Source organism: Bactrocera oleae, chromosome 6 (genome assembly GCF_042242935.1).
Source record: "Bactrocera oleae isolate idBacOlea1 chromosome 6, idBacOlea1, whole genome shotgun sequence".
NCBI lineage: Eukaryota > Metazoa > Arthropoda > Insecta > Diptera > Tephritidae > Bactrocera > Bactrocera oleae.
The window spans coordinates 9,634,588-9,658,741 of NC_091540.1; the positions used below are offsets into that span (position 1 = coordinate 9,634,588).

Here is a 24,154-nt window from a genome sequence, read left to right on the forward strand (position 1 = left end):
TCAGCTTAGCTTCAGTTTCTTTGTAGCATTTACTTGCGCCATTATGTTGAACATTTCGCAATCTTTCGGCTTTCTTACAGTTTTTGGCTGCTCTTCTCTCACAATCACTCACAAGTTCTGTATTGCATTGAACCGAATGCAAAGCTCTACAGTCGAAACACTTTATTTTCGATCGATAATTCTGTGGAAACAAATGCATATTTTCATTGAATCTGTATACTTGTCTCGAAGTTATGAAACTCTGCTACTATTTTCAGTTTACGTCACGCAGTCACGCAGCGCGTTGGTGTCCCGTTTTTGCTTGGAATGCGCCAATGCAATCACCAGCAGACGCGTGTGTGTTTATATTTTTATTACGTGTGTATATGCATTTGTATATATTATTGTATATTTAACACATCGCTTTTTATATATATACAGCTATATATATACCATATAAATTACACTGCGCTTTTTTCGCAGCTTTTTTCTCAACCACTCACCAATAATATTTTCAAACCCGTATTACTTTAGCGTGGATCTGTAGATGCTACTTTTTCAACGTTGAATGGAGCACCTTAATTTTACGCCGCTTGCCGTTAGCTGTTTACTGCTTGCGTCACTTGTTGCTTGTGTAAATATTCAGCCACTAAGCTTAACGGTTTGCAGTAGTCGCGTTTGCTTTTGCAGCGTTTAATATTTTTCACTTATTCGACAATATTGAAAACAACAACAAAAACATATTGTAAACTGCATACATAGAAATGTATGTACATATGTATATGCTAAAAAAACAATCACTGAGTCTTAAAGTATATGCTGAGACCGGCACTCTACACTCTTGCTCCAGCACTTTAATGCTTTGACAGCATAGCAAAAACAATAACAAAACATAAATAAACAGCGCGTATTAGCTACAAAGTAATCAAGCGAATTATGAAAAGTCAGCAAATTAAAAACCAAGCGCACAAATTTCGCTTTGTGAATAATATGTGCAAATAACGCGATTGACGTTTCAACGATAGATCGATACGAATTTTCGGCGCGTCGCGTGTTTCTTAGCCAACGCTTGCGAACACACATGCGGGTTTTTCTTTCGACCCAACGCTGGTTTGATGATTTGTTTGACCGAAAAGAAAAAAATTTATATAAAAAGAAAACAAAATATAGTAAAAAATTATTGCCGTCGCCGCTGAGTTTAGTTTGGTGTACTCGTCGCTCGCTGATCACTGCTGACTGACTCGGCATATCTCCACGCCGCACCGCTGTAGCGCACCAGCAGCTTGGTTCTGCTTTCGACGACGGCTGCTGTCGATCTTTTTGCCAGCTGCGGAGTCCACTGTTGGTGCTGTTGTCGGTGGCTTTTGAAAAATAAATAAATGTATGTGTATATATGTATGTATGTGCATGTATGTGTGTGCAAATTGTTGCAGAAACTTTGCTAAGTCAATAACAACAAACACATGGCTGTAGATAACGGCATCACCATGAAATATCGCTTATAAATACATATAGGTATATACCACACACATACATGTGTTAACTTGTATATTCTTGCCTGCGCTGCCTCACAAAAAGCTGCCTCTCCATAGAAATTATAGCCGCCGCCGCGCGCAATCTCATACACATCATTTGCGCCACCCCCTTACCGCTTCTTTTCACAATCAGCGCGCACAATCGCTACACACCTTTGTCGCTGCGCGCAAGTATGTGTGTGAGTGTGTGTACAGCTGCCGCGCCGCGTTCCAATCTTGAAGATACAACACGGAGAGTTTTCTCATTGTTGTTGTAGCACAAAAAGTGACTGATTTCAAAAGTATTTTTTCATGATTATAGCGCACGAGTATTGCTTGTTGCTACCGTTGCTCTTCTCATAGGTGCTTTTGCTCAGCCTCTTTGTTTTTACGGTTAGTATGTGTTTTTGTTGTTGTTTTTTTTTTTTTTAGATTTTAGATTTTCTCCGTATTGGCTACACGCTTAGTTGTGCTGTTTTAGTTTTGCTCATCAGAGACGCTGGCTCTTTCCATGTTTTTAATAGTTTTTTCTACCCACACACACACATCACACAAAAATTATATATTTGATGGCACACGTCGATTTTCCGCTTTCACAGCTGTTCGGCACCTACGTTGGCGGTGTTACAGATTTTCGTTTTTAAAATGTATAATCATACATATGTATGTATGCAAAAATATGTACATATGACCCTACAAATACATATATATACATATATGTATGTGTGTATTACGAAACACTGGCGCTCTCGCTTTTACGAGCAAGTGAATAAATAAGTCATGACCAGTGTCGAGTTTTTGTTGCATTTTGCACCTTCGAAATCCATCGGACGCCTTCGGACAATGGCTATCCAAAGATCTATCTTAATTTATAGTGAGCTGAGTATCTAAACTCGATTTTAAAAAGCCCCAGATCGGGCGCATGGTCACATCGGAATCGCCGGAATGAGCTTGCTAGAGAGCAAAGCCGATGACCTTGCTAGAGAGCGCGCCGTTACTTCGATTTCATTCGTTTGTAAGTGAGCTCTACAAACGGAACTTGTGCGGCCGCGAGATGCTGCTTGGGTAAAAGTGAACTGTAAGCTTTTCTCTGAACTATATATTTGCTTTTAGCATAGTCAATCCCTCCGCAATTGTCGGCGTTTTGACCGCGCACTGTCTAATAGGCTCGCAAGCGGTATGTTTAAATATTTTGTCAAACGCTTTTTGCCAAAGCTGTATGTTGGAGCATGAGGTGGTATCATCCAGGCTTTTTCCCGCCTACAGTCTAGCTTTTGCCACACAGAGTTTGAACTATCGCGTTAGACACACCTTTGGCGAAACTAGCGAAGTGAATGGAATTGATATTAATCGCCTTAACAAATTTGTGATAATCTCAAAAAGCTCCGTCGCGCTAAGATAATCGGGTGATGCATATTTAAGAGTTTTTTGGGTATCACAAAGCATGAACATTCCAAGCTGTTTAAGAGAGATCCAGCACTAATTTTATCGCGGGGATCAACACTACGATCTAAGCTAACCCAACCTAACTCGGATCATTGATGATAATATTAGGTAAGCTTTTTACATTAAGAAGTGAATACCGAGTTCTGCAGCTTTTTCTTCCAAATAATTTAGATGAATTTCAGTAATTATTGCGCTTTTACCACAGAAACTCCCTAAAAGTTATTTCTTCATGTAATATACCAGGGAGTGGCTTGGTGATGCTTCACTAGACTTTCGAATTCCATGGGGTATACTTTAGGCACTTATTTATATACGTATAAATTTAATATATACTAGTAAAACATCTCATGTTGGTTTGAAGCTTATAGTGCTCTCCATATTGTTTGACTCTCTGAATATTGAATTTAGTTGGTGTTAGTGTGCTAAACAAAGTTTTCAAACATTGAAAGTTAAAAAGTGTATAGTACATAACTACTTATAGCTGTTAGTATGTATGCACCGAACGAACCGCTGCAACAAACGCCAATTTAGAGCTTGTTTAGCGCAGACTAAGGCTATCAAAAACCTGAATATTGTCGCCTCTCACAGCTTTACGAGTTAGTGCAACAACTGCAACTGAACTACAACAAAATTATGCAATCAAACAATGGCTTTCGGTTTAGTTTGAGCTTAAGTAAACAGGTGCGAGAAAGTTTTGGTGGAAAAAAAGTCGGTTCAATAATAAAATATAGAAAAAATATATACAATATATCGCAAATACGTAATAGTGTTAGGTATGTGCTAAACGTGGGAAAAACTCAAATATAAAGCAACAACAATAAAGAACAATGGTAACAATTAGACTACTGTCGATAGCATGATAAATTCATTATGAAGCCATTACAAAGCCAACAAAGAAATCCCCAATTATACATACATATGTATGTACATTTATATATACATATGTACATATTATGCATACGGATACATACATACATACATTTGTACATAGCTGTCTTGCAATGACAGAAATATATTGCACTTGGAATTGCTCGAGTATAAAAAAAGCTTTGGAAAAATTGCAATAAGCAACATTGGCTGTAATCCATGGCAATTATGTGCAACAAAACAATAGATAAATTGTTGAAAAGTAAACAATAACAACAAAATGTCAATGACTCCCTTCATAGACAAAACAAAAAGTTCACTTTAACACCTTTAGTCTTATGTCTCATAAATGTATTAGGGTGGATCGAAAAAAAAAATTTTTTCTCAAATGTCTTTTAGTCTAATGTCTTATGAAAGTATTAGAGTGGACCAAGAAAAAAAAATATTTCCAAAATGAGTATAAGAAAATATTCCTGTGTTGTTCATTTAGTATGTAAAATACAGTATACATATATCGAAAATACAATCCGCCATCTGTTAATATAATATTAATATTAAAATTTCAAACTATACTAGAATTCTTTTATCGTCATTTGGGACACAATTTTCACGGTATCTAAGGGAAAAAAAATATTTTTTTGGCCCACCCCAATATTTATGTATATATGTATATTAGGGTAAAATTGAATCAATCAACAACAAAACTGTCAGAAAAGCTCTTTTAGTACGAAATATCATCTTTCTAACGCCATCTAGCCGAACCCGGTCGGACTTATACAACGCGAGTTACAAATAAATAACGCCATTTATTGGAAAAATAATGGATTTCTTATTACTACACCTAATATTTGAAATGTTATGGTCGATTTTGATACAATATTCAGAACAAAGTTAGGAAAGGGTTACTCTAGATTCGCGCAGCTCTTCGCCTGCAATTGGTGGTGGTTTGAGTACAAAGACGCCATTCATTGCTTGGTAGTAAGTAAAGGAGTTAATAGCTACACTGTAAATGGCGTTCAGTGCTTGTCTGAAGTTAGTTGCGTCGTTATAATTAACGAATGCTCTCTTGATGCTCCTAGGAGGCGATGTCGATTCAAGCTACTGGTTGCAAGGGTAATTTACAATGCTACGAAAGCAGCCTAGCATAAATTGCTTGGCGAGTAGCGTTTTATGTTTCTTAATTAGAAGCATGCAGGTCTTTCCATGCAGCTGGTCGATGGTAGACATCAGGAGGCATACTGTTATTGTATGCAGGGCAGTGTTCTGACACGTCTGAAGCTGCTTCGTCTGCGTTCCACTACATCCAGGCAACCAAAGCGGTGCTGCTCTTCTCAAACGACGCTTCTATGCATTTAACTACTGAGTTATAAATATACCATACGGCAGTAGTCGCAGATCTGTCGAAAACAGTTCTTAACTTAGAATCACCCGTTATTAACATATATATATATATTATATGATACTAAAGACTAATTATATAATATTATAAATAAATTACACTTGTAAATCTTTTATTTTTCAAGTAGAAGACAATTGGCAAAATGCTTGTGCATCATTCTAAGAGATATGGTAATAGCAAAATCCTGTTTAGGAGCCAAATCATGTTTGTTTTTTGCCTTTTTACAATTTCATTTCTACGAAACTTGCTTTATAGTTACAGTATTTATAAAAGAATGTATGAAAAATTGTTGCAACACATCAGTATTGTAAGCTGCGTTTAGTTCCTATGTCGTCAAGTATTTGTCGCAACTCTTCATCTTCGAAACGTCCCTCTAACGATGGTATTAACGCCTTAGCCTCTTCGGGCGCCTCAGGGCACAGATTACCCAGTGCAGCCAATTCGAATTTATGCAATTTTTTCTGCATCAAAAGACTGAAGAGAACAATGTTAATGCTTTAGTTGGTTTTTTGTAAGATCAAGGATTTAGGTTTGGTATTTTAGTGAATAAGAGTGAAAAGTAGTTTTGTTGGTTATTTAGAAGGCTGTTACTAACCTGCGTACCGCTGCAATTGTTTCCTTATTTTTGAATTTGCGAAAACTGTCTGTGTATGCGTATGTCTTCATGAAAACTTCGGAGAATTCCTGCTCCTCATCGGCGGATTCATTCTGTCGTTTACGATGGTCAAGCAGCATGTGCACTTCGGAGATCAGCAACGTCTCTGCGTTCTCAAATTCTGTGAACGATGAAATTTTATTTTATTAATTTTATTACTAACATATTAAAATAGCTGTTAAAGAAATACGCATGTGCAACACAAGTGAAACGCAACTGAAACTAACATCTATCAATAATAAACAAGCTTGTTGTTGGTACTTGTTGCGCGCCGCTAAAAGGCAAACAAATCACAAGGGTTTATTTATGTGTCCATTTTCGATCAGGAAATCGTATATTTGACGTGTTTTATTGACGTCGATTTTGATTAAACGTCTCGCATCGGCCAAGCGCAAATGACCCATTTTCATGTTTTCCGCTATTAATATATTTTTATAGTCAATATATGCTTGTGGAGCTACACGCTCAACGCTACACAGTTTGCGTTCGCCATCGGTGAGTCGGGTATAACCGGGCATACCTAGCAGGTAAAAAAAAATTGTTTTCAATAAAATGTAAAATTTGCAATTTTATTTAACAAACCGATAATGTCCATAGGTCCAGCTTTTCGCCTAGGATTGCTTACAACATTAGATGTTGCAAAGGGATTTGGTACAAGCGTTTGAGTGCTTGGTATTAGCTTACGCCAATCGTGCAGTTGTCGATAGTTTACGTCTTTTTGGCGATCACGCTGTTGTTGTGCACGACGTTTCTTTGATTTGAAATACAACGCACCACCTGCTAGTGTGCGCACACCATTCTGACGCAACTCATATAAACTGTTGGATGTAAAAGTGTGGTTATAATTTTTATATATGTAATAGTTTTTACAACAAAATTCTCACCGATAAATTGTCTTCTGTGTATCTGTAAAATATTTTAGTGATTCAACCAACATATCAAACTTAACAGGATTACAAATTTGCATGAAGGAAAGAAAACGACTGCAATTTGACTCCGAACCTAAAGCCTCACTATACTTGGAAATCCAGCCCAACGTACGATTTGCCATTATAAGTCCATGATCACGTATTATTTTATAACGACGTTCACGTTCTCTGCAATTATAAGCACAAATTATTCAAAAAATTTTAATTTATTGCAAACAATAATGTATATATATAAACGCTAATACCTCAAGCGATTGTTATAAGCCGCCACAACTGCCAATTGCAATTCCTCATAAGCATTACGACTATTTTCATCAAGCGTTTCTTCGTAGTCATCTGTTGCAGCATGCGTGTCAAAGGTATCCTGCATAATTGTCGTCAATAGATCCTCAGCTGAGTTGTCGTATGGTGTGTCGAAGTCACCACGTGCGCAGCGATAACCCGCCATCATTTTAAATTGCATTGTACCAGGCTCATCGCTACGCGGCGGATCCACCGAGCGCATTTTTACCACATAAGGCATGCGTTGAGGAAAGTAGGCATTTTTTGAATGTGTCATACCAAGCAGGCGTTCAAAGATGCCACCAAAGTAATAATTATGATAATGTTGACGGCATTCGTCCGCACTATGTCGGAGATGTAATGCGTTCGCCACCGCTTCCCAATTGCCGTAGCCTTTCTTTTCTAGCGTGCGTAGTAATATACGCTCATCCCTTGCAGTCCAATTATTTGCACCTGGGAAAATCTGTATATCATCGCGCATAATGATATAAGAATGTGTATTAAGGTGCGTGGCAGTTTCGCGTCCCTGCGCAAAGCATTGCATACACAGCAGCGTGGACTCACAATCGGGACACTTTATATATGGTTCGTAGAGATCGCCATTGCAAGTGCTACAACGTTCCGTGTTATTTACACCAGCTTCTAAGTAGTCCACATTATTTCTGTGTATCGCTTTGGTACGTTGCTCGAGCGTTCTGTTGAACTCTTCGGCATTATAGTAGGTAGTTATATATTTTGTATCAGCTTTGTGGCGCACTTTTGTTATGTGCTGTTGTTGGTTGCCATTCATTTTTGACAAATTATTCGGCGCTTCTAATTTGACTACAAAATGAAAATGATAAAAAAAAAAAAAAAAATTGTTGCGTCCAATTTTATCGCAAAACTTTCATAAACACTAAAGTAGCGCGTTTCACTTGTGGAACACAGATCACAAAATAATACGTTAACTTACCCTTTGGAAATTGAAGATCCGCAGCATCTTCCTCAACCATATCCACGGGATTCATGAAAGACATCTTGCTTTTAATGTGTTCACTTAACTGTTTAAAAATGGAATTAAACTTTTACAACGAAATTAATATGGAAGTGCACAAATAATATAAAATCATACTCTGACAAGTCGGCTTTCCCAGTTTTTGACAATTAGATATTTTAGTGTTGCCAGATGTAGCAAAGTCACCCCAGTTTTTGACATTTAGATATTTTAGTTTTCCAGATGTAGCAAAGTCACCAATGAATAATACTTAAATTAATAATGCAATATTGCAAGCACAGTCAACAATATTTCTGCTACTCAAACATTCATTTGAATGTTTTTGAATATTTAACTAATTCGTGATTTTGTTACAATAATTTTCTTTTTTATTAATTAAGTTAAAACGCGCTTGGGCGAATGCAAATAAATATACAAAACTCTTTGGTAAAATCGTCGTATAGATGTCGCTGTATAAAATTTGTTTTCATCTAATTCGTAAACAAAACAATGGATGCTCCGGTGCGTGTTGAAGATGCAGCTAACAAAATTAATTTAACATTAATCAATGGCACTGGATATGTATTCAATGTGGACGGTGAGTAAATATATTTACGTGTCATATTAACTTAAAAACCACAAAATTACTATTACAGACTATATGACATTGCGGCAGAAGCACCGCATTGTGGGTGCATTGGTGGGCACATGTAATATGCGTGGATGGTCGGCGAATGATTGCAGTTAATTGTAACATTAAATACACATTTTTTCGCACTTTTTAAACTGTATACTTTCTTCTTTAGCTCTACCGCTGGAATTGACGCCGTACGAAACACGATTTTTAGTAGAACGTGACATTGCGCAATTGGTCTCAAAGCAAGAATCTTTACTGCGTGTGCCGGTTGCCAATGAGTTGGCAGAGTACCATGGCTTGTTAGAGGCAGGTTTTGCATCCCAAGCAGAAACGCTTAAGACAGAAAAGTTACGTGAGACTGAACGTAATATAAGTAAAATACTTGAGGGAAAGCGAAGGAAGCTTTTAAAGGAAGGTGTACTTGAAGCCGGTATAACTTAAAGAAAAACTGATTTAAAAAAAATATTTTATCTAAAACTATATTTTTTAATAGATATTGTGATAGATGCTTCGAAAATTCTGCAAGAAACTGCTGATAATTTCGTATTTGAACGCAAGAATGCGCAATTGGAAATAGCGTGCGCGCATAAGCAAACACACCGTAAATAGTTTGTATATTTATAAAATAAACAAAGTTTTTTAACGATTCATGCTTACAGCTTTCAAAACTGTCGACCTACCTGCCATCGAAAACGCTCTTAAATATAAAGTGTTTTGCGATTTTTGGACGCGTGGTTACTATGTCACCGCGGGTGATGCATTCGGCGCTGATTTTCTGCTTTATCCCGGCGATCCCCTACAATATCATGCCTCACATATTGTGATACTACTTGATACACCGATCATACAACCTTTAGACATGATAGCCAAAGTGCGTTTATCTGTAATAGTCAATAAGATTTGCATATTTGCTTATTTTGGCGAAGAACGAGCGGAAACGGATACAAAAGTTGAGCGTGAAGTACACTATCAAACTGTGCAGTGGGAGGGTAATAGAGAAAAGTTAGGTGCTGTCGCAGCACCAAGTAAAGAAAGCTGAGAGAAATGTATAATATGGTTATTGTAATTAAAAACTGCCTTGAAAATGTTTTAGAGTCAATGCACAGTTATAAACTGTATTAGCAAATAAAATTTGTGTTTAATTTATGAAATGGATTTAGTAATATGTTACTATATTTTACGGAATTTTATGGTTACGAAAGCGTTGGCGAATTGGAACTTGAATTTTTTGGGCACTCGATAGTCAATAATTTGAAAATGCTGAGGAGGTCAGATCATTTGATCAAATTTATGTCAATCCGTTCCCACGACAGTCGGGTCTATGTATATGTGGAACGGACCCGGATTTTATCCGACCAAGGACTGTCAATTCGGCAGAATTCTGCCGCTACAACAACAACAACAACATCAAATTTATGAAGCCATGAGACATGCCATCCCGGTTAAAAATATGGGTCCGTTCCGGCTTCGTAGACCCGACTGTCGTGTGAATAGCTCATCTAATACCTGTTGTTGTTGTAACGGTTACTTAGTCCCCGTTTCGGTGATAAATTCCAGATTCGTTGTCGTCGAGGTCATCTAACGGAAACGAGCTGTTTCGACGGGGTCGGTCCATAGGGAGAAGGGTGTTAGATGAGTGCGATTTGTTGGGCATGCAAAGAGGTGGTTAATGTCATGCAGAGACTCATTGCACGCAGGACATTTGTTTGGTATGTCGGGGTCTATTCTGGATAAGTAGGAGTTTAACCTGCTACAGTATCCAGAACGAAGTTGCGCGAGGGTCACTCTGGTTTCGCGAGGCAACTCGAGCTCTACGTCTGCTATGGGTGGTGGTTTGCTCATCTAATACCTCTCCCCTATGGTCCGACCTCGTCGAAACAGCAAGGTTCCTGTGCCTTCCGTTAGCTGCTTTCGCTGACAACTAACTTGAGCCTTGCCACGCAAACAGGGGTTAGATAACCGCTACAACAACAACAACCGGTAGACCTAACCAAAGAAAGTTTCTGTTGAAAATAACAAAGCTTTTCGTTTTAACCTTCGTCACATGCTTAAAGTGGTCTCGACGGCACATTTCCTGCTAAAAATTTACATATGCTGTCGCCCGACAGTTCTCGACAGCTTATTTCAAGAGATTTTTTATACCCTGAACAGGGTATATTAAGTTTGTCACGAAGTTTGTAACACCCAGAAGGAAGCGTCATATACCCAATAAAATATATATCAAAATGATCAGCATGAGCTGAGTTGATTTTGCCATGTTCGTCTGTCCGTCTGTCTCTATATACGCGAACTAGTCTCTCAGTTTTTGAGATATCCATCTTAAATTTAGGATATGACCATTTCTCACCAAGAAGCTGCCCATTTGTTGGTATGGCCGATATCGGAACACTATAGCATATAGCTGTCATACAAACTGAACGATCGGAATCAAGCTCTTGTATGGAAAACTTTTTCATTTGACGAGATATCTTCACGAAATTTGGAACGGATCATAATCTGAGGCAATCATGAACTCTCCGCAGAAATTGTTCAGATTGGACTACTATAGCATATAGCTGCCATACAAACTGAACGATCAAGTTCTTCTAAGAAACCTTTTGTATTTGTAAAGGGTATTATATATATATATATAACGTTTTTTCTTGTTTTTTTTTTTTTTAATTTTTGGTTAAATGTTTACCAACAGTTCACAGCTTCAATCAACGAACGCCTCGCTATTTAGCACATGCCAAAGCCTGGACAGCCAAAATCTGCCACAGACAGCAGGGCGTGTTGCACGCATGCATATTTTTTTGTTCATACTTGTAGACATTCCGGCGCAGTACATGTAGTGAACTTTAGTTTTTGGCTGCGTGACGGTGTACAGACTACCAACGCTACGGCGCGCCGACCAAACTGGCAAATGATATGGAAATTCCAGTGAAAATTGACAAATATTGTACGCTTTAACGCGTTGCACGTTCGCGACACGCTGACGCTTAATTGCAACATTACAGCGACACAGACAGGACATGCAAATGCTGATAAGAAAACACCACCAAAAACACAAATGACCAACAACGCGCAACAACAACGTTGCCGTTCAGTAAAAGATCGACAAGCGAGCGCGTCGTGCGCCCGTCCAGCGGCGTGTTGAACAAGCGTGTCTGGCAAAAATGCTGTCATGTCGGCATTTGTTGGCAGCAACAAGTCGCGCAAACGCACAAACGCATATGTATATCTGCATACAAAAGTTGTTGCAACGCGAGAAAAACGTTTGAGGCACGCATAAAGCAATCTATCGATGAAAGGCGCATGCGTGGAGCAATTGAAATGCATTAACGTGAAACAAAGTGTTCTGAGAAGAAAAGGAATGCTGCCATAAAATAGTTGTGCATAAAATTCTTCTTCTTAGCAAACGCTTAAGCTCCAATAAATTATGGCTTTTTTGGTACATTTCAGTAGCCGTAATATAACAGCGGGTAATTAAACGAAACAGTAGGAAACGAAACAAATTACCGCTATTAAAAGCTTTGTGTGATTGAGCAGCGCTTGACTATTGTTGGCCATCACTTCAGGTATGCACACGCTTAATGTTCTCGCTCACAAAGGTTCGCTATAAAACTGAGTTTGCTTTACAAAATGAAATAATAACAAATATTAAGGGATTTCTTTATACCGCAGTGCGTTCGACTCCAATTGCTGGAGTAAATTTTTCGTTAAAACCCTCTATTTGAAGACCAACAGCGGCTGACAACATATTATCATCGTTTCCAAAAGAGTGCGTATTTATAACCGGAGAACCGTTTATCCATAACAGCCATCGCCATTTGGGTGTTGTTTGTCAGGCAACACTCTTCGAATGCATTTTCGTTTTCTCTTTTGAAACATCACGTTAAGTTTTCATATCACAGAGTTGCTGTAGTTGTAACGCAAAAATCATTCTCTAAATAATATTTAGGAATGCCGCCGAGGTTAACCTCTTTAGACGGATACAAACGCGAGACCTTCAGGGTTTGCTGACCCGACTATCACAGAGCGCTTCAGCTCACGACAGGCGCTATCTTCACTTATATTTGTGATGTGAAGAGTACTAGCTTCCATACGCTTCTCTAGAGACTGGCAGAGTCTGTCGTTTTTCTCAAACCGAGATCTATAGTGGAGAGTTAGAAATAGATAGAAAAAAAAATCAAATTTGAGCCGGAATGTAACGTATGACGAAATGGACGTATGTTCGCCGAAAAACGTCACTCAAGATCCTTTGATTCTTTTTTCATAAAAACAGGCGTCTAGAGGCAGCTTTACGCACCCATCAACTAAAGGGACTAAGTGGTAGTCAGGAAAGTAACGCAGACTCCTTTCACTCAAATCTTCCAGAAAATAATAACTTATCGTACGCCAGTCTCATATTACCAACTAATGCCGCAGAATCACTCTAGAAGAGATCTTGTGCAATGCAATCATTAATTTCATGGATTACTGCCTACTGTCCGTTTAGTGAACGCAACTACTGTGCCACGCGCAACTACTATGCAACTTTCATTCTTTCTATTTAAAGCCATCATTAATTGTCGAAGACGAATGTGTACACGAAGAACTGGCTGGTTGATTGCAGTGCCTTAAACAAAGCGCGTGCACAATAAAAAACTTCAGGAAGCTGACAGTCAACGAGGAATGCCGAAATACCGCCATCTTTATGGTACGTCGCTGTCGGCAGAAGCCCAGCAATAGAAAATTAACGACCAAAAGCGATTGTCAATTGGCGTACAAGTGTTTGCGTGTTGCATGCGGCCTGCGGCAAGCAGTGGCAACAACAGCAGACGCAGCAACACTTACACGCGCATCGTGTTGTACACGTATATAACATGCAACAGGGCAATATGTTGTGGCCGCTACCAATGGACACTTGTCAGCGGCAGCAAAGACCGATCGTTGTCGATATTTTATTAATCGCTACTTTATACCCGCTATTGTTGTTGATGTTGTTGTTGCAATTTCTATTGCTGCCGGAGTTCGCGTAAAGCTGTTTAAACTCTAATTTTAACTGCTATTAGTACAGCACACGCTTAACACTAGCAGCGACGCGCTGGCCTATAAGCTTAGCTATTGCTGCTACGCGCGCGCACTGACGCCTATTGCCGCATGACAATTCAAGCTAAGTCTGTGCGCCTACAGCTATTTTGTGGCTACTACATTCAGTGTCGCTGGTTTAATTATCCTGTTTTATGGCGGTTTAATTTACTGCCTGCCGACAGTTGTGAAAATTTATGCGCTGGTTTACGATCGGCAATATTTTTGCGCTGGATTTAGGCGCTCAACTTTATCCACGCCGGCTGGCTCTTTGTTGACTCTTTGTAGTCGCTACTCTTGTCGCTTTCAAATTGAATGGATTTCAAATCAATTGACACGCCCACACATTTGTCATGCGCACATGCTGCTGGTGTGATATGTCCATATGTGTTTTGTCATAGAGATTTATGCATTGTTGCAACATTTTTCAATTACACATCGCTGGCTGTCATTTAGGTGACAGTTAATTTGTGGAACGTGATTTTAAACGTGATGATATATGTTTTATGTATCTAATCCGTTGGGTATAATGGTGTTTTGGTTAGGCTCGAACAACAAAATTGCAACGGCTTCATCGGTGTTATGAGCATACATACAATTATTCCACCGAGTTGCTGAAAGCTCGTTCTGCCACTTTGTTTTTGATGAGAGCTGAATCCGCACAACTTTTTTCCCACTGATTAGTTCAAGCCAAGTACGAGTATGTACGAGGTTGTATTATTTTCAAGCGGTGAGCTAAGGTAATCTCACTGTCAGGCGCTCAGTCAGCTTGTTCTCATACGACAATAGCTTTTGAGCTGAGCTGAAGCTGATGAGTTGTCGACAGCGCTTGTGATGAGTGATAAAGAGAGCCGACCTTAATGTAGTTAGACCGTTTAGACTTAGCTGACGTGCATATATATTGGACAGTCTGGATTCCGTGTTAAGCGTCCCGGCCGTCCCGGGCTTAGAAAAAAAAAAAGAATGAATTGAATACAATTGTATTGCTCTCTAAGCTATTATATGTCGCGATTTTCAGTGAATTATAATATGGAAAAAATCGATGACTAAAAACAACGGCGCCAGTTTTTGGCGGGACAAATACGGTCACCTAAGTTTCGACCACTTTGCTATAGTTACCTAATACTACTAACCAAAAATCTGACACTATGGCAAGACACAGCGTATGAAGCCACGACAGACTGCTCTATGTAATTTAAACGGATCCGAATTTTCAATCGCTTAAAAACCGTTAACTCGATAGCAGTTCTCAATATTGTCGGAGCAATGTTTTTTGCCACTACAACAACAACAACACGTCATTAAAGACTTTCACTTTATCAATGCACGTATAAATGTTTCCGCATTTGATAAAATGCTTAAAAAATTTTGGTCAATGTGCCACATTAACTGTAACAATAGCTATCTTATCGCACGCATTTCTCCCATAAACGTTGCATTGCAATTATTGCAAGTTTTACTTATTTAAAATTAGTAAACCTTTCCTTTTACAACCACTTGTGACTGCATTTTACCTGGCTACACGCTTTGGCGCCAAACTACAATACTCAAACGGGATACTTTGGCGCCGTACACCATTTCTGGCATATCGCCCCACCCCACACAGTTGTCGCGACTCGAAACGACATTTGCCGCATTTGCACACTTCGGCGCCCAGCCACAAACGCCTTCGCGTCGGCCTACCGCAGACATGTCCTAAATTTTGGGTTAACAAATCGCGCAAATATAAAAGCGATTTACACTTTTCATACCACCTTTGAGCAAAAGCAGCCGAGGAATTTTAACCAATCCAACACGCTCTGTGCCAAGCCGAACGCCTTTATGTGGTAAAATCGCACAAATTCCTTGGCGTGTTGTTAACGAGCGCTTTCACGGCGAACTTTAATGGCATTAAGCGCGGCAAAGAGTCAGCCAGCTATGACTAATGTTGGCACAAATACTTGTATGTATATGTGAGTATGTGTGTGTGAAAGCAACAAATGATTTGTAAAAAAATAAGTAATTTTATTTAGCTGCGCGCTTGCTTGAGACCATTGCGCGCAACTGACAGTTAATTAAAATTGGCATGGAGTAGCTTAATAATAATATTAGCGAAGCGCGCGCAAAGCTACACACGGCAGCCTGACCAAATATGAATGAGCGCGGAGTTGTAAACTTTTCATTTATGTCTTTTTCGTTTTTGGTTATTATTGCTAATTTATATTTTATTTCATATGCGCATGCCAAAGACATTTGACTACCAAATAAATGGTTCAAAACACTTGGGGCAAATAGTATTGTTTCGACATGCGCGCAAACGAATGGTGAGTAGCAAATAGCGGTGCAGTGATGCGGCGCGGCAATGACAGACGCGCGCACTGCATTTATAAGTGTACTCAGCTGTTTGGTCATTAAATCACCCTACAAACATACATATACACACACAAATGCATGCATATATAACTAAATAGGTGTATATGTACTGCCCGTTGCTACTCATTTTGTTCTATGCGCCGTAAGCGGACAACTCACTGGCTGACTACAGTCATATACATAGGTACTACGTTAGATGAGGCTGTAAAAGTAAAATAGCCATAGCTAAAATGTATTTGGAGCTAGTCAATTTTAGAGACGCCCAAGTTGTGGCCATTACTAATAGGCGGCTGTCACAAAAGTCCAAAATGAAAGAATAGAGAGACGCGCAGCCAGCCGCACAGTGGCGCATACGCGTTCGTGCGGTCATTTAGTTGCACGCGCGCTCAGCGTTGCAGCCGCGTTATGTCTGGCTAGAGACGACGCCATTGTAAGATAAATATGCATGTACATATGTAGATATATGGTCATTAATCTCGTCTGCCGCTGACAGTGGCAGTTGCAGTAAATAGTCAATAGCAATACAATTGCAACGCGCGCAACATTTCGTCTCGTCACACTGCCGCCGCGCGTCGCATCACATTGCTATTTGACTGACTAGCGCTCGTTGGCTGTTTGGCTTGGCTGCGCTTTACTATGAGTTATACATGTGTCCGCGTTCGGGGTCTAATTTCAGTCATTACCATAAACGGCAAGTTGACCACTTTGGTTATGCCTTATCGGCTGCCATAATAAAATAGGAACTAAAATAAAAATGGAAAGAGCGCAATTTTTGTAGCTTTGCAAGCTGGCAAGCTGCTTATTAGAAGCTGGAATTCTTATTCAACATCAGTCTGTTCATTATGAAGTGTATGTAGACAGAAACGTGCCGAGCTTCTTGCTGCTCGTCGGCACAGTAGCAACAGGAACAGCAACGGCATACAGTCGAGCGCAGTTGAGCGCGTTTAACAGCAAAGTGCTTAGCCAAAGTTATTGTCAGTTGTGCTGCTAGTAATAATCATTGCCTTAGTGCTCAAGTCTTAAATTTGGCTTTAGTCTCAATTCCGCCATCGTCATTATTATGTATTAACGCTGTGTTAACAATAATTTCTGGCATTGCATGCGCTTGCGGTTGGAAGTCTAGTATAAATTGCATAATTTTTAATTGCCGCTTATTATAAATGTATATAGACATATCCGCATACAAGGGCTAGTCAAAACCAAGAAATTTTTAACGTGACACTGGCTGGCGCGCGCTTTTTCTAGTTTTGGTTGCGGTTGTTCAACTTGTAGGCGAAAAGTGTACTTGGAATTCGACTAACTTGAGCTTTAAAGCAATTATTAGCTCAAATTTTTTCATCTGAGATAATCCTTTTTGATTCGTTTTTGAAGTCCCACCCAATTTTATAGTAGTTTCGCGTCGGTATGAAGCGTACGAACGAATATGCATAAACATCAACAACAACATAATGACATTCAATAACACATCATCATTATGATTGCGCGCTATCCTTAGACTAACCATAAGTCATTGCAGCAAACCATTAACAATTGCGGCGATTTTTACGCTCCTCACAGCAAATTGAGCTTTAAATTTAGTCGCGCACTGCCAAACGATGAAGTGCTTAACCCATGAACGGCAGCTTACAGCGGCAACTGGCCGGCGGAGGCTCATATGCACATGCATACACACGTAAGTGCTTAAAAGTTTGGCGAAACTAACGAGTAAGTTAGAATATGGGCACACACACACTCGCACACACATTTTTTTTTTTTGGGATTTCGATGATTTAGCTAAATCACTGTGCAAAATTCAATTTGGCCAGCGGCCAAGCGGAACGGCACAAGCACATATGCGCGGCTGAGTATTGCTGCCACCGACAACCGCACCGCCTTTTGCCCGCTATTGCAGACAGATGTGTTGTTGCTTTTGTGTTGCATTGTTGTTGGTTTGCCTCTGAGCGCCAGCTCGTCAGACAGTTGGTCAATAAGCAAATCGTCAGTTGCGTTAGCATTCAGGCGTACGGCCACTCCATGCCCATAATATTGGCCAAGCAGGCAGCTTATTTTGGTTAGAAGGTACAAGTATTACAGTGAGCGATCAAGCGCTGCACATTGTTGTTAACAACATATCAACTTGGTCAGCGGCAACAAATGCTGATTAAGCAATTGTAATTCGTACTTATACTTGTATAAAGTAAATACCAAGCATCCACCCAGCTATCTATCAGCTCATGCTGCATTCTCAGATAGAATTGCAACTACTACTAACCAAGTAGTCCCGCATATACGCTACTTATCACTACTGCGCTTGGTTTCATTGTTTATACATATGCACGATGTCATTGTCCATGTCGCTGTTGCCGTTGCCGCTTTAGCTACTGTCCAGCCTGTCCATTGTTGTTGTGCGCATTGCCAATTGTACACTTTTGATGAGCTTTTCATTTGGCAGTTGCTGATGACGGTAGGCGGCTGTCGACTCTCGACTGTAGTCTGTCGGCCATTGTTGACCGCTTCATGCCATTCCATATCTAATAATAAATTGCTCTCACCACTGCCGTTTTCGTCGCTGCAGCCAACGCCGAAGCGTACTACTCGAAAAGTTTGAATAATCATTCTCAATTTTCTACAACTCATCGTTTGTTAAAAATGTAATTATTTTACTTAAAATGGTTGTACTTTCGTGGCCTTTCGGGGCGTTTGTACGATTTGATGAGCATTGCCATGACAGCACATTTGCTTTGGCGAAACATAATTTATTGCAAAAATATTTCAATGTTGTGGCATGCTGCGGAATTTCTAGCGTTTATGGAAATCAATGAGCAATTTGTGCAAAGAATGTCTTTCTAAATTGAAAATGCTGATTGATAGGAGAAATACTCGTATGCATATGATTGTTTGTAGTGGAAATAATTACTGGAATTTAAGCAACTTGTGAAACGAGTGTTTAATGGAGACATTGTATTAACAGCTGGAGGTAGCTACTTACATACGCTTATATTCTATGATATTTAGTAGCGCAGCGGTTTATAATCAATATTATTGAAATAAAAATTTAGGTCATTTATGACTATTATATTGCACCTTAAGACCATTTAACGACAATTTGTCTCTTGTTATTCGATAATTAGTTAATATTTTTCTGTTTCCCACATTTTCAGCCGCGTTCTGATACCTAACGTTGTTCTTCGCAAATTCGTTTGCAAAATGAAGACATATGAAAAACCAACCGGTATGTTTTTTGGCTTCTAAGCAGTAGAGCGCTACAGCGACATTTAATTTTAAATGTGTTAAACAATATTTCGATTTATATAAACATCAATTCACTTCTTTTGTTCACTCTTAATGCTAGCAGCTTGCTTTTACACACCGACGTACGGATATTGACAACTAAAAGTGAGCAGGGCAACGGAAATCTGATGAAACGCAGGGTTGTACTAAAGTAGAATAAAAAAATTTACATTTGCTTGAAATTAATTGAAATTTGTTGTTGTAAAATAACATCGGAATAAATATTGTATTTGTATGTTTGTAATGCGTTTATATGCTTTATTATTATTTGGTTACTAATTTAAAATTACAATTTTTCTGATTATTATTAAACAAATTCAATAGCCATAAACGAAAATATTTTTGCAAAAGTTTTAAGTATTAAATAAAAATAAATTAAATATTTCGTAAAACGTGGAAAATAAATTAAAGTCCATGAAAAATATTTTTAATTTTTTCGAAAAATTAATTACTCTTATATACTTGTATTATTTAATATACCATATACAAATTTTATGAATTTTGATATAAAATTTTAACTAATAATAAGACATAATTTTGCAAAACATAATTAATACTTATATTTAAATAATTCAATAAACACGATGTAAACACTGCTTCATTCAAAATTCAGCTTCCGCCGCCATTTCAATCGGCGGTTGTCAGTTTCCGTTATGCGTGTGTGTTTACATTTACAACTAAACAGCTGTGTGTTCAAAAAATCAAATTGCTGCAAAGTATTTTAACGAAAGTGATAAGTGAGTCGTTTTGCTAATAAAGGAAATAGGCAATTGTATTTTATTTAAAAAAAGCATCAAATATATCGATTGCATATTAATTACATAAAAGTAAATGTTTTTAGCGAGCAAATATGAGTGTGCGAAAAATGTGTATATAAAAAAACAATTGCATGTGAAAAGTGTTAAATTTATTGCGTTAACTTATTACTAATTAAGTAATTTGTTATTTTTATAGTAGTGAGCAATAAGTTCTATAGATATTAAGCAAAAAATCAACGCCGGCGGTGTTTTTATACGGAAATTATGCGAAAATGTGTGTTGAGGGCAGGCGCAGTGGTTGGGCAGTAGTTGCTATAGAAAATTTTGAATGAAATAATATTGATGATCGAGTGTTGTGTTAAATTTTAAATAGTGTTAAATATTATCTAATTAATTTGTGCAAAAAATTAGTGCCGGCAGCATTTTTATTTGAAATACGAAGGTATATACATACGAGCGTCATAGGCCGGCGCAAGTGTGTGCAATAAAGTTAATTTTTGTAAAATGTAAATGTTGATGTGTTAAATAATGGTGAAAAGAAAATTTTTAATAAATATGTTAAAAAGTGATGCATGCATGGTTTTAAGATAACACATATCATGTTTTTCAAATACAAATAAATACAATTTTGTACGTTGGCATTGTCCGTTGCTGAAGCATGTAAATAATGTCTATGAAAATTATTTGTAAAATAATATTGATAATCAAGTATTTTGTAATTTGTTAAGCATATTGCGCAAAAAATTTATTCTGGCAGAAGTTTTTCTACATAAATCAAAGTTCAGCATTGTAGGCTGACAAATGTTGCGAAAATCAACAATTTAATACAAATATTTTTTTTGAGTTCAAAATGATGTTGTAAATAAAATTCTTTGTGCCATTTACATTTCACATACATGTCATTAAATCAAAAGGAATACAAAAAAACCAATATTTTGATGGTGTTTTTATATAATAATTTCACTAGTAAAAGTTTATTACAGAATTTGTGGCGTAAAAAGCAGCAAACACCTAAATTTTGTCATAAATTGGTAAGTAAATATAATTTTTTATGTGTTATTTAATATTAAACAGCTGTCTTCCAGTGAACCACTCTACTTCTCTGATATTTTGATTAATTTTTTTGTTTTCGTTCCATTTTCCAACAATGTTTATTTTTAATTTTACGAGCAAAATATACATTAAAGAATACTTGGCAGAAACACACACATTTTCGCACTCAGTATGTAACATTTATGTATGAATGATGTGTTTTAATAAGTGCACATGCGAAAGTAACTCTGCATACACCCGGATATATGTTTACATGCATACTGTTGCACATACACCTAAGTTAGCTGGCGAGGGTGGTAACATACCTACCACCTTTCCACGAGCGCCTGACGTTTTAAGATTGTCGCAGCTGTTGCGCTTTCGCCCTTTTGTGGCGTGCCATCCGCTGCATTCCGCTTACTAGCAACCACGTTTTATTTTTATTTAATTTCTTTAGGTTTAACTTTTTTGCACATTTTTTATTTATTTTCAATTTAGCGCTTATATTTGCTTTATATTTTTCATATGCCCATTGGGTACTTTTCTGCTGATTTCATTTCTACCTACACCACTAGTCTACTTCTTATTGCTCTTTCGCCGTTTCACATATGCATTTTGCACATTTGGCTGAAACCACAGACAACTGTTGAACTCTGAACTTCTGATGCAACTTAGGAAAGTGAATCGAGAAGCACTGCTGTACTTACTGCCGCATGCAGCTAAGTTAAGCAGTGGTTTCATGTAACTGCGAGTGCAAGTGTACATATGTATGTATGTATGAATGTGCTCCTCGTTTGCATACGACTTGTTAAAGGCTGGTGGCTCACGTTTTCAGCTTCAAGTTAGACCTTTAATTATATTAGACGTAAGCAAATGCAGTAGCTTTGCATACCTGGTGGGTAGGTAATCACTACTCATTGGCCTATTTACCCGAAGTCATGACTTTGTTGACAGCGTTGACATTTCTACTGTACCGAAAGCAATCTCATTACGATTTAGAAGTGCACGAAGTAACGGGAAAAAATAAGTACGCTGTTGGTAAGTGCATTAATTAGTTATATTCGTAAACTTTGCTTAGAAATATATGGTTTGAAGAGTTTTGGGTGTCATTCTTAGTCGTAAAATATTGAAAAACTAAGTCGATTTTCAATGTCTTCTAATAAAATTTGGTCCGAACTGCTCGCATAAAATAGACATCCTTCAATGTAGAGATTCACGTTCTCTTTTCGTTATCTGAATAATTTATAAATGAGATGTGAAAAAATCGTTTCAACTATCTCATTATCCGTGGAAAGTGAGGTGGAAACATCTAGATATTTATTCTCTACTTTTCTGATTTCGCTATACCTACACCTACGTTGAAGTATACGTCAGACAGGACGTCGACGCTTTTTGCGAACCTTAAGAGCAACTTGATATCTAAGTTTGATACTTCGTCTATTCCTTTGAACTGCGAAGCTCTAAGATATTTTAAAGGATGTAAACGGCGTTTCGCCCATGACTGCTTCTCTGCACTTTCTGCATGTATCGTTGTTACTTATACTTATCCGGCTCGCATGTGATGCAAGTAAGTTGTGACATGTCAAGAGGCCAACAACCGTGCGGCAGTCCTTTCGAGACCGTGTGAGTAAAAAGCATGCGAGTTTTCTTTCGAGGCTCTTGCACATGATCTTGGCGATCCTGCATGCACTTAAGGTATTTCATTTCGCCCCTATCCGCCTGTCAGCCCTTTCGCAAATTTCGTTGTATACGAGACCTAAGCTAACTTAATCTCATTATTCAAATTTGACAATCAATTTTTATTGTTTTTGTTTCGAAATTCGCCATTACTTTTTTGAATCGCCAATTTTCTTATCTCTCTTTTCTTTTTTAATTGTGCTCTGCCTCTAGGCAGGTTCCCTAGTAGAACTATTTGTTCACAAGCAAACATATACTGCAATGCTACAAAGTTGAAAATTTACATCGAAACTATATCGCTAACAAACACTAGAATCACCTCTCAAGTATTTGCTAATTAATAGTCAAACTGCCAGAGTTTTTTTTATTTCGAAACTTATGTCAACTGTTACACGATTTCTTGGTATGTTTAGACATTAAATTGACGTTAAGCTTTATTTGACTTATGTGTATACCTCGTAATATCAGATTTATGACTTTGCTTTGGAAAAGTTTTACGAGTCACATTTGTTGTTAATGAAGAGCAAACAGGACACGCAACATTGTTGCAAGTAGCAAATAAATACAAATTGACATTCAAAATAAAGTAAATTAACACGTCTTCAAGACAGCTGGATTTGTGGGATACATTTCAAGCCAACGCAGACGTTTGAGTTTGCTGGACAGCCGACTTATTCGTCTGCTAAGGCAATTAGCTTAGCAAAGTGTATGCAAAATCTTTCATTTAGTACCGTTATCATATAGTGCTGGTCAAAACATGAGCTGTGGCTCAAAAATACTGGGTGCGCACTTGGACATTCCTGCATGACGTGACATAATTCACGCAAATATGACAATATCAAAACGCGCAATGAGGACGCGCTGCAATAAAGCAAGCGCATTACGCTCGCATGCAGTGCAGCGTAGCAACATTAAACTTTATTGCTTGCTCTTCTACGTTGTATGTACCATATGCTGTCATTTGCGTGCTCATTGCATATTACTTGCGCGATTGTGAATGACAAAATCGTATTTAATGCTAAATGACAGGTCGGTGCACATGACGCATGCGTAAGTGGCCGAACAAGTGCAGGCGTTTAGCCGAGTCGTGCAAATCGCTGGTGGCTAACATTTCTCGCTTACTATTTTCATAGTCTACAATGACACATTGCTGGCAGACATTTGCCGACAGCGGCATCAAATGCGGTTAAAACACCTAAAGCGTACTTTGACGCGGCGACTATAATTGTTGTCGCCAACATCGCGTGAACAAGCTGAAAAACGCACAAAAATACGTTGCATATGCATTTATTTAATTTTTTTTTTGTGCGATTTGTAATGTGCGCTTGCGCGCTG

At 38.2% G+C, this 24,154-nt stretch overlaps 3 protein-coding genes across 13 annotated transcripts in view; 2 read left to right on the forward strand and 1 right to left on the reverse strand.

The window, feature by feature from the left end:
• Positions 1 to 5,279: 5,279 nt before the first annotated feature.
• LOC106614912 (DNA-directed RNA polymerase II subunit Rpb4) lies at positions 5,280 to 19,442 on the reverse strand. 5 transcript variants are annotated; one of them, XM_070111188.1, is made up of 7 exons: positions 19,292 to 19,442; positions 8,024 to 8,111; positions 7,035 to 7,893; positions 6,745 to 6,957; positions 6,443 to 6,678; positions 6,088 to 6,380; positions 5,848 to 5,981 (listed from the first exon to the last, which is right to left on the reverse strand). In XM_070111188.1, exons 2-6 carry the CDS (start codon positions 8,085 to 8,087, stop codon positions 6,151 to 6,153), a joined length of 1,602 nt encoding a protein of 533 aa, XP_069967289.1. In that variant the 5' UTR covers positions 8,088 to 8,111; positions 19,292 to 19,442; the 3' UTR covers positions 5,848 to 5,981; positions 6,088 to 6,150. The 5 variants fall into 5 exon arrangements, with proteins under 5 accessions (XP_036216829.1, XP_014086332.1, XP_069967289.1 ...); XM_014230856.3 differs by lacking the exon at positions 19,292 to 19,442 and adding an exon at positions 19,051 to 19,269; XM_036360933.2 differs by lacking the exon at positions 19,292 to 19,442 and adding an exon at positions 8,183 to 8,396.
• On the forward strand, positions 8,447 to 9,836 carry Tsen34 (tRNA splicing endonuclease subunit 34). Of its 2 annotated transcripts, XM_014230824.3 has the most exons (5): positions 8,447 to 8,642; positions 8,701 to 8,787; positions 8,851 to 9,111; positions 9,175 to 9,282; positions 9,341 to 9,836. In XM_014230824.3, exons 1-5 carry the CDS (start codon positions 8,555 to 8,557, stop codon positions 9,718 to 9,720), a joined length of 924 nt encoding a protein of 307 aa, XP_014086299.2. In that variant the 5' UTR covers positions 8,447 to 8,554; the 3' UTR covers positions 9,721 to 9,836. The 2 variants fall into 2 exon arrangements, with proteins under 2 accessions (XP_014086299.2, XP_014086301.2); XM_014230826.3 differs by lacking the exon at positions 8,447 to 8,642 and having other exon boundaries at positions 8,701 to 8,794.
• A 1,596-nt stretch (positions 19,443 to 21,038) lies between the features above and the next one.
• The window catches only part of jim, a 170,447-nt gene continuing 167,331 nt past the window's right edge, over positions 21,039 to 24,154 (forward strand). For 2 of the 6 annotated variants that reach the window (XM_070111866.1, XM_070111868.1), the window contains exon 1: positions 21,040 to 21,141. The gene's annotated coding sequence lies outside the window, so the exon portion shown is untranslated. Of the gene's footprint in view, positions 21,142 to 24,154 lie in introns of all 6 variants that reach the window. The other 4 variants (XM_070111869.1, XM_070111870.1, XM_070111867.1 and 1 more) reach the window with 4 other exon arrangements.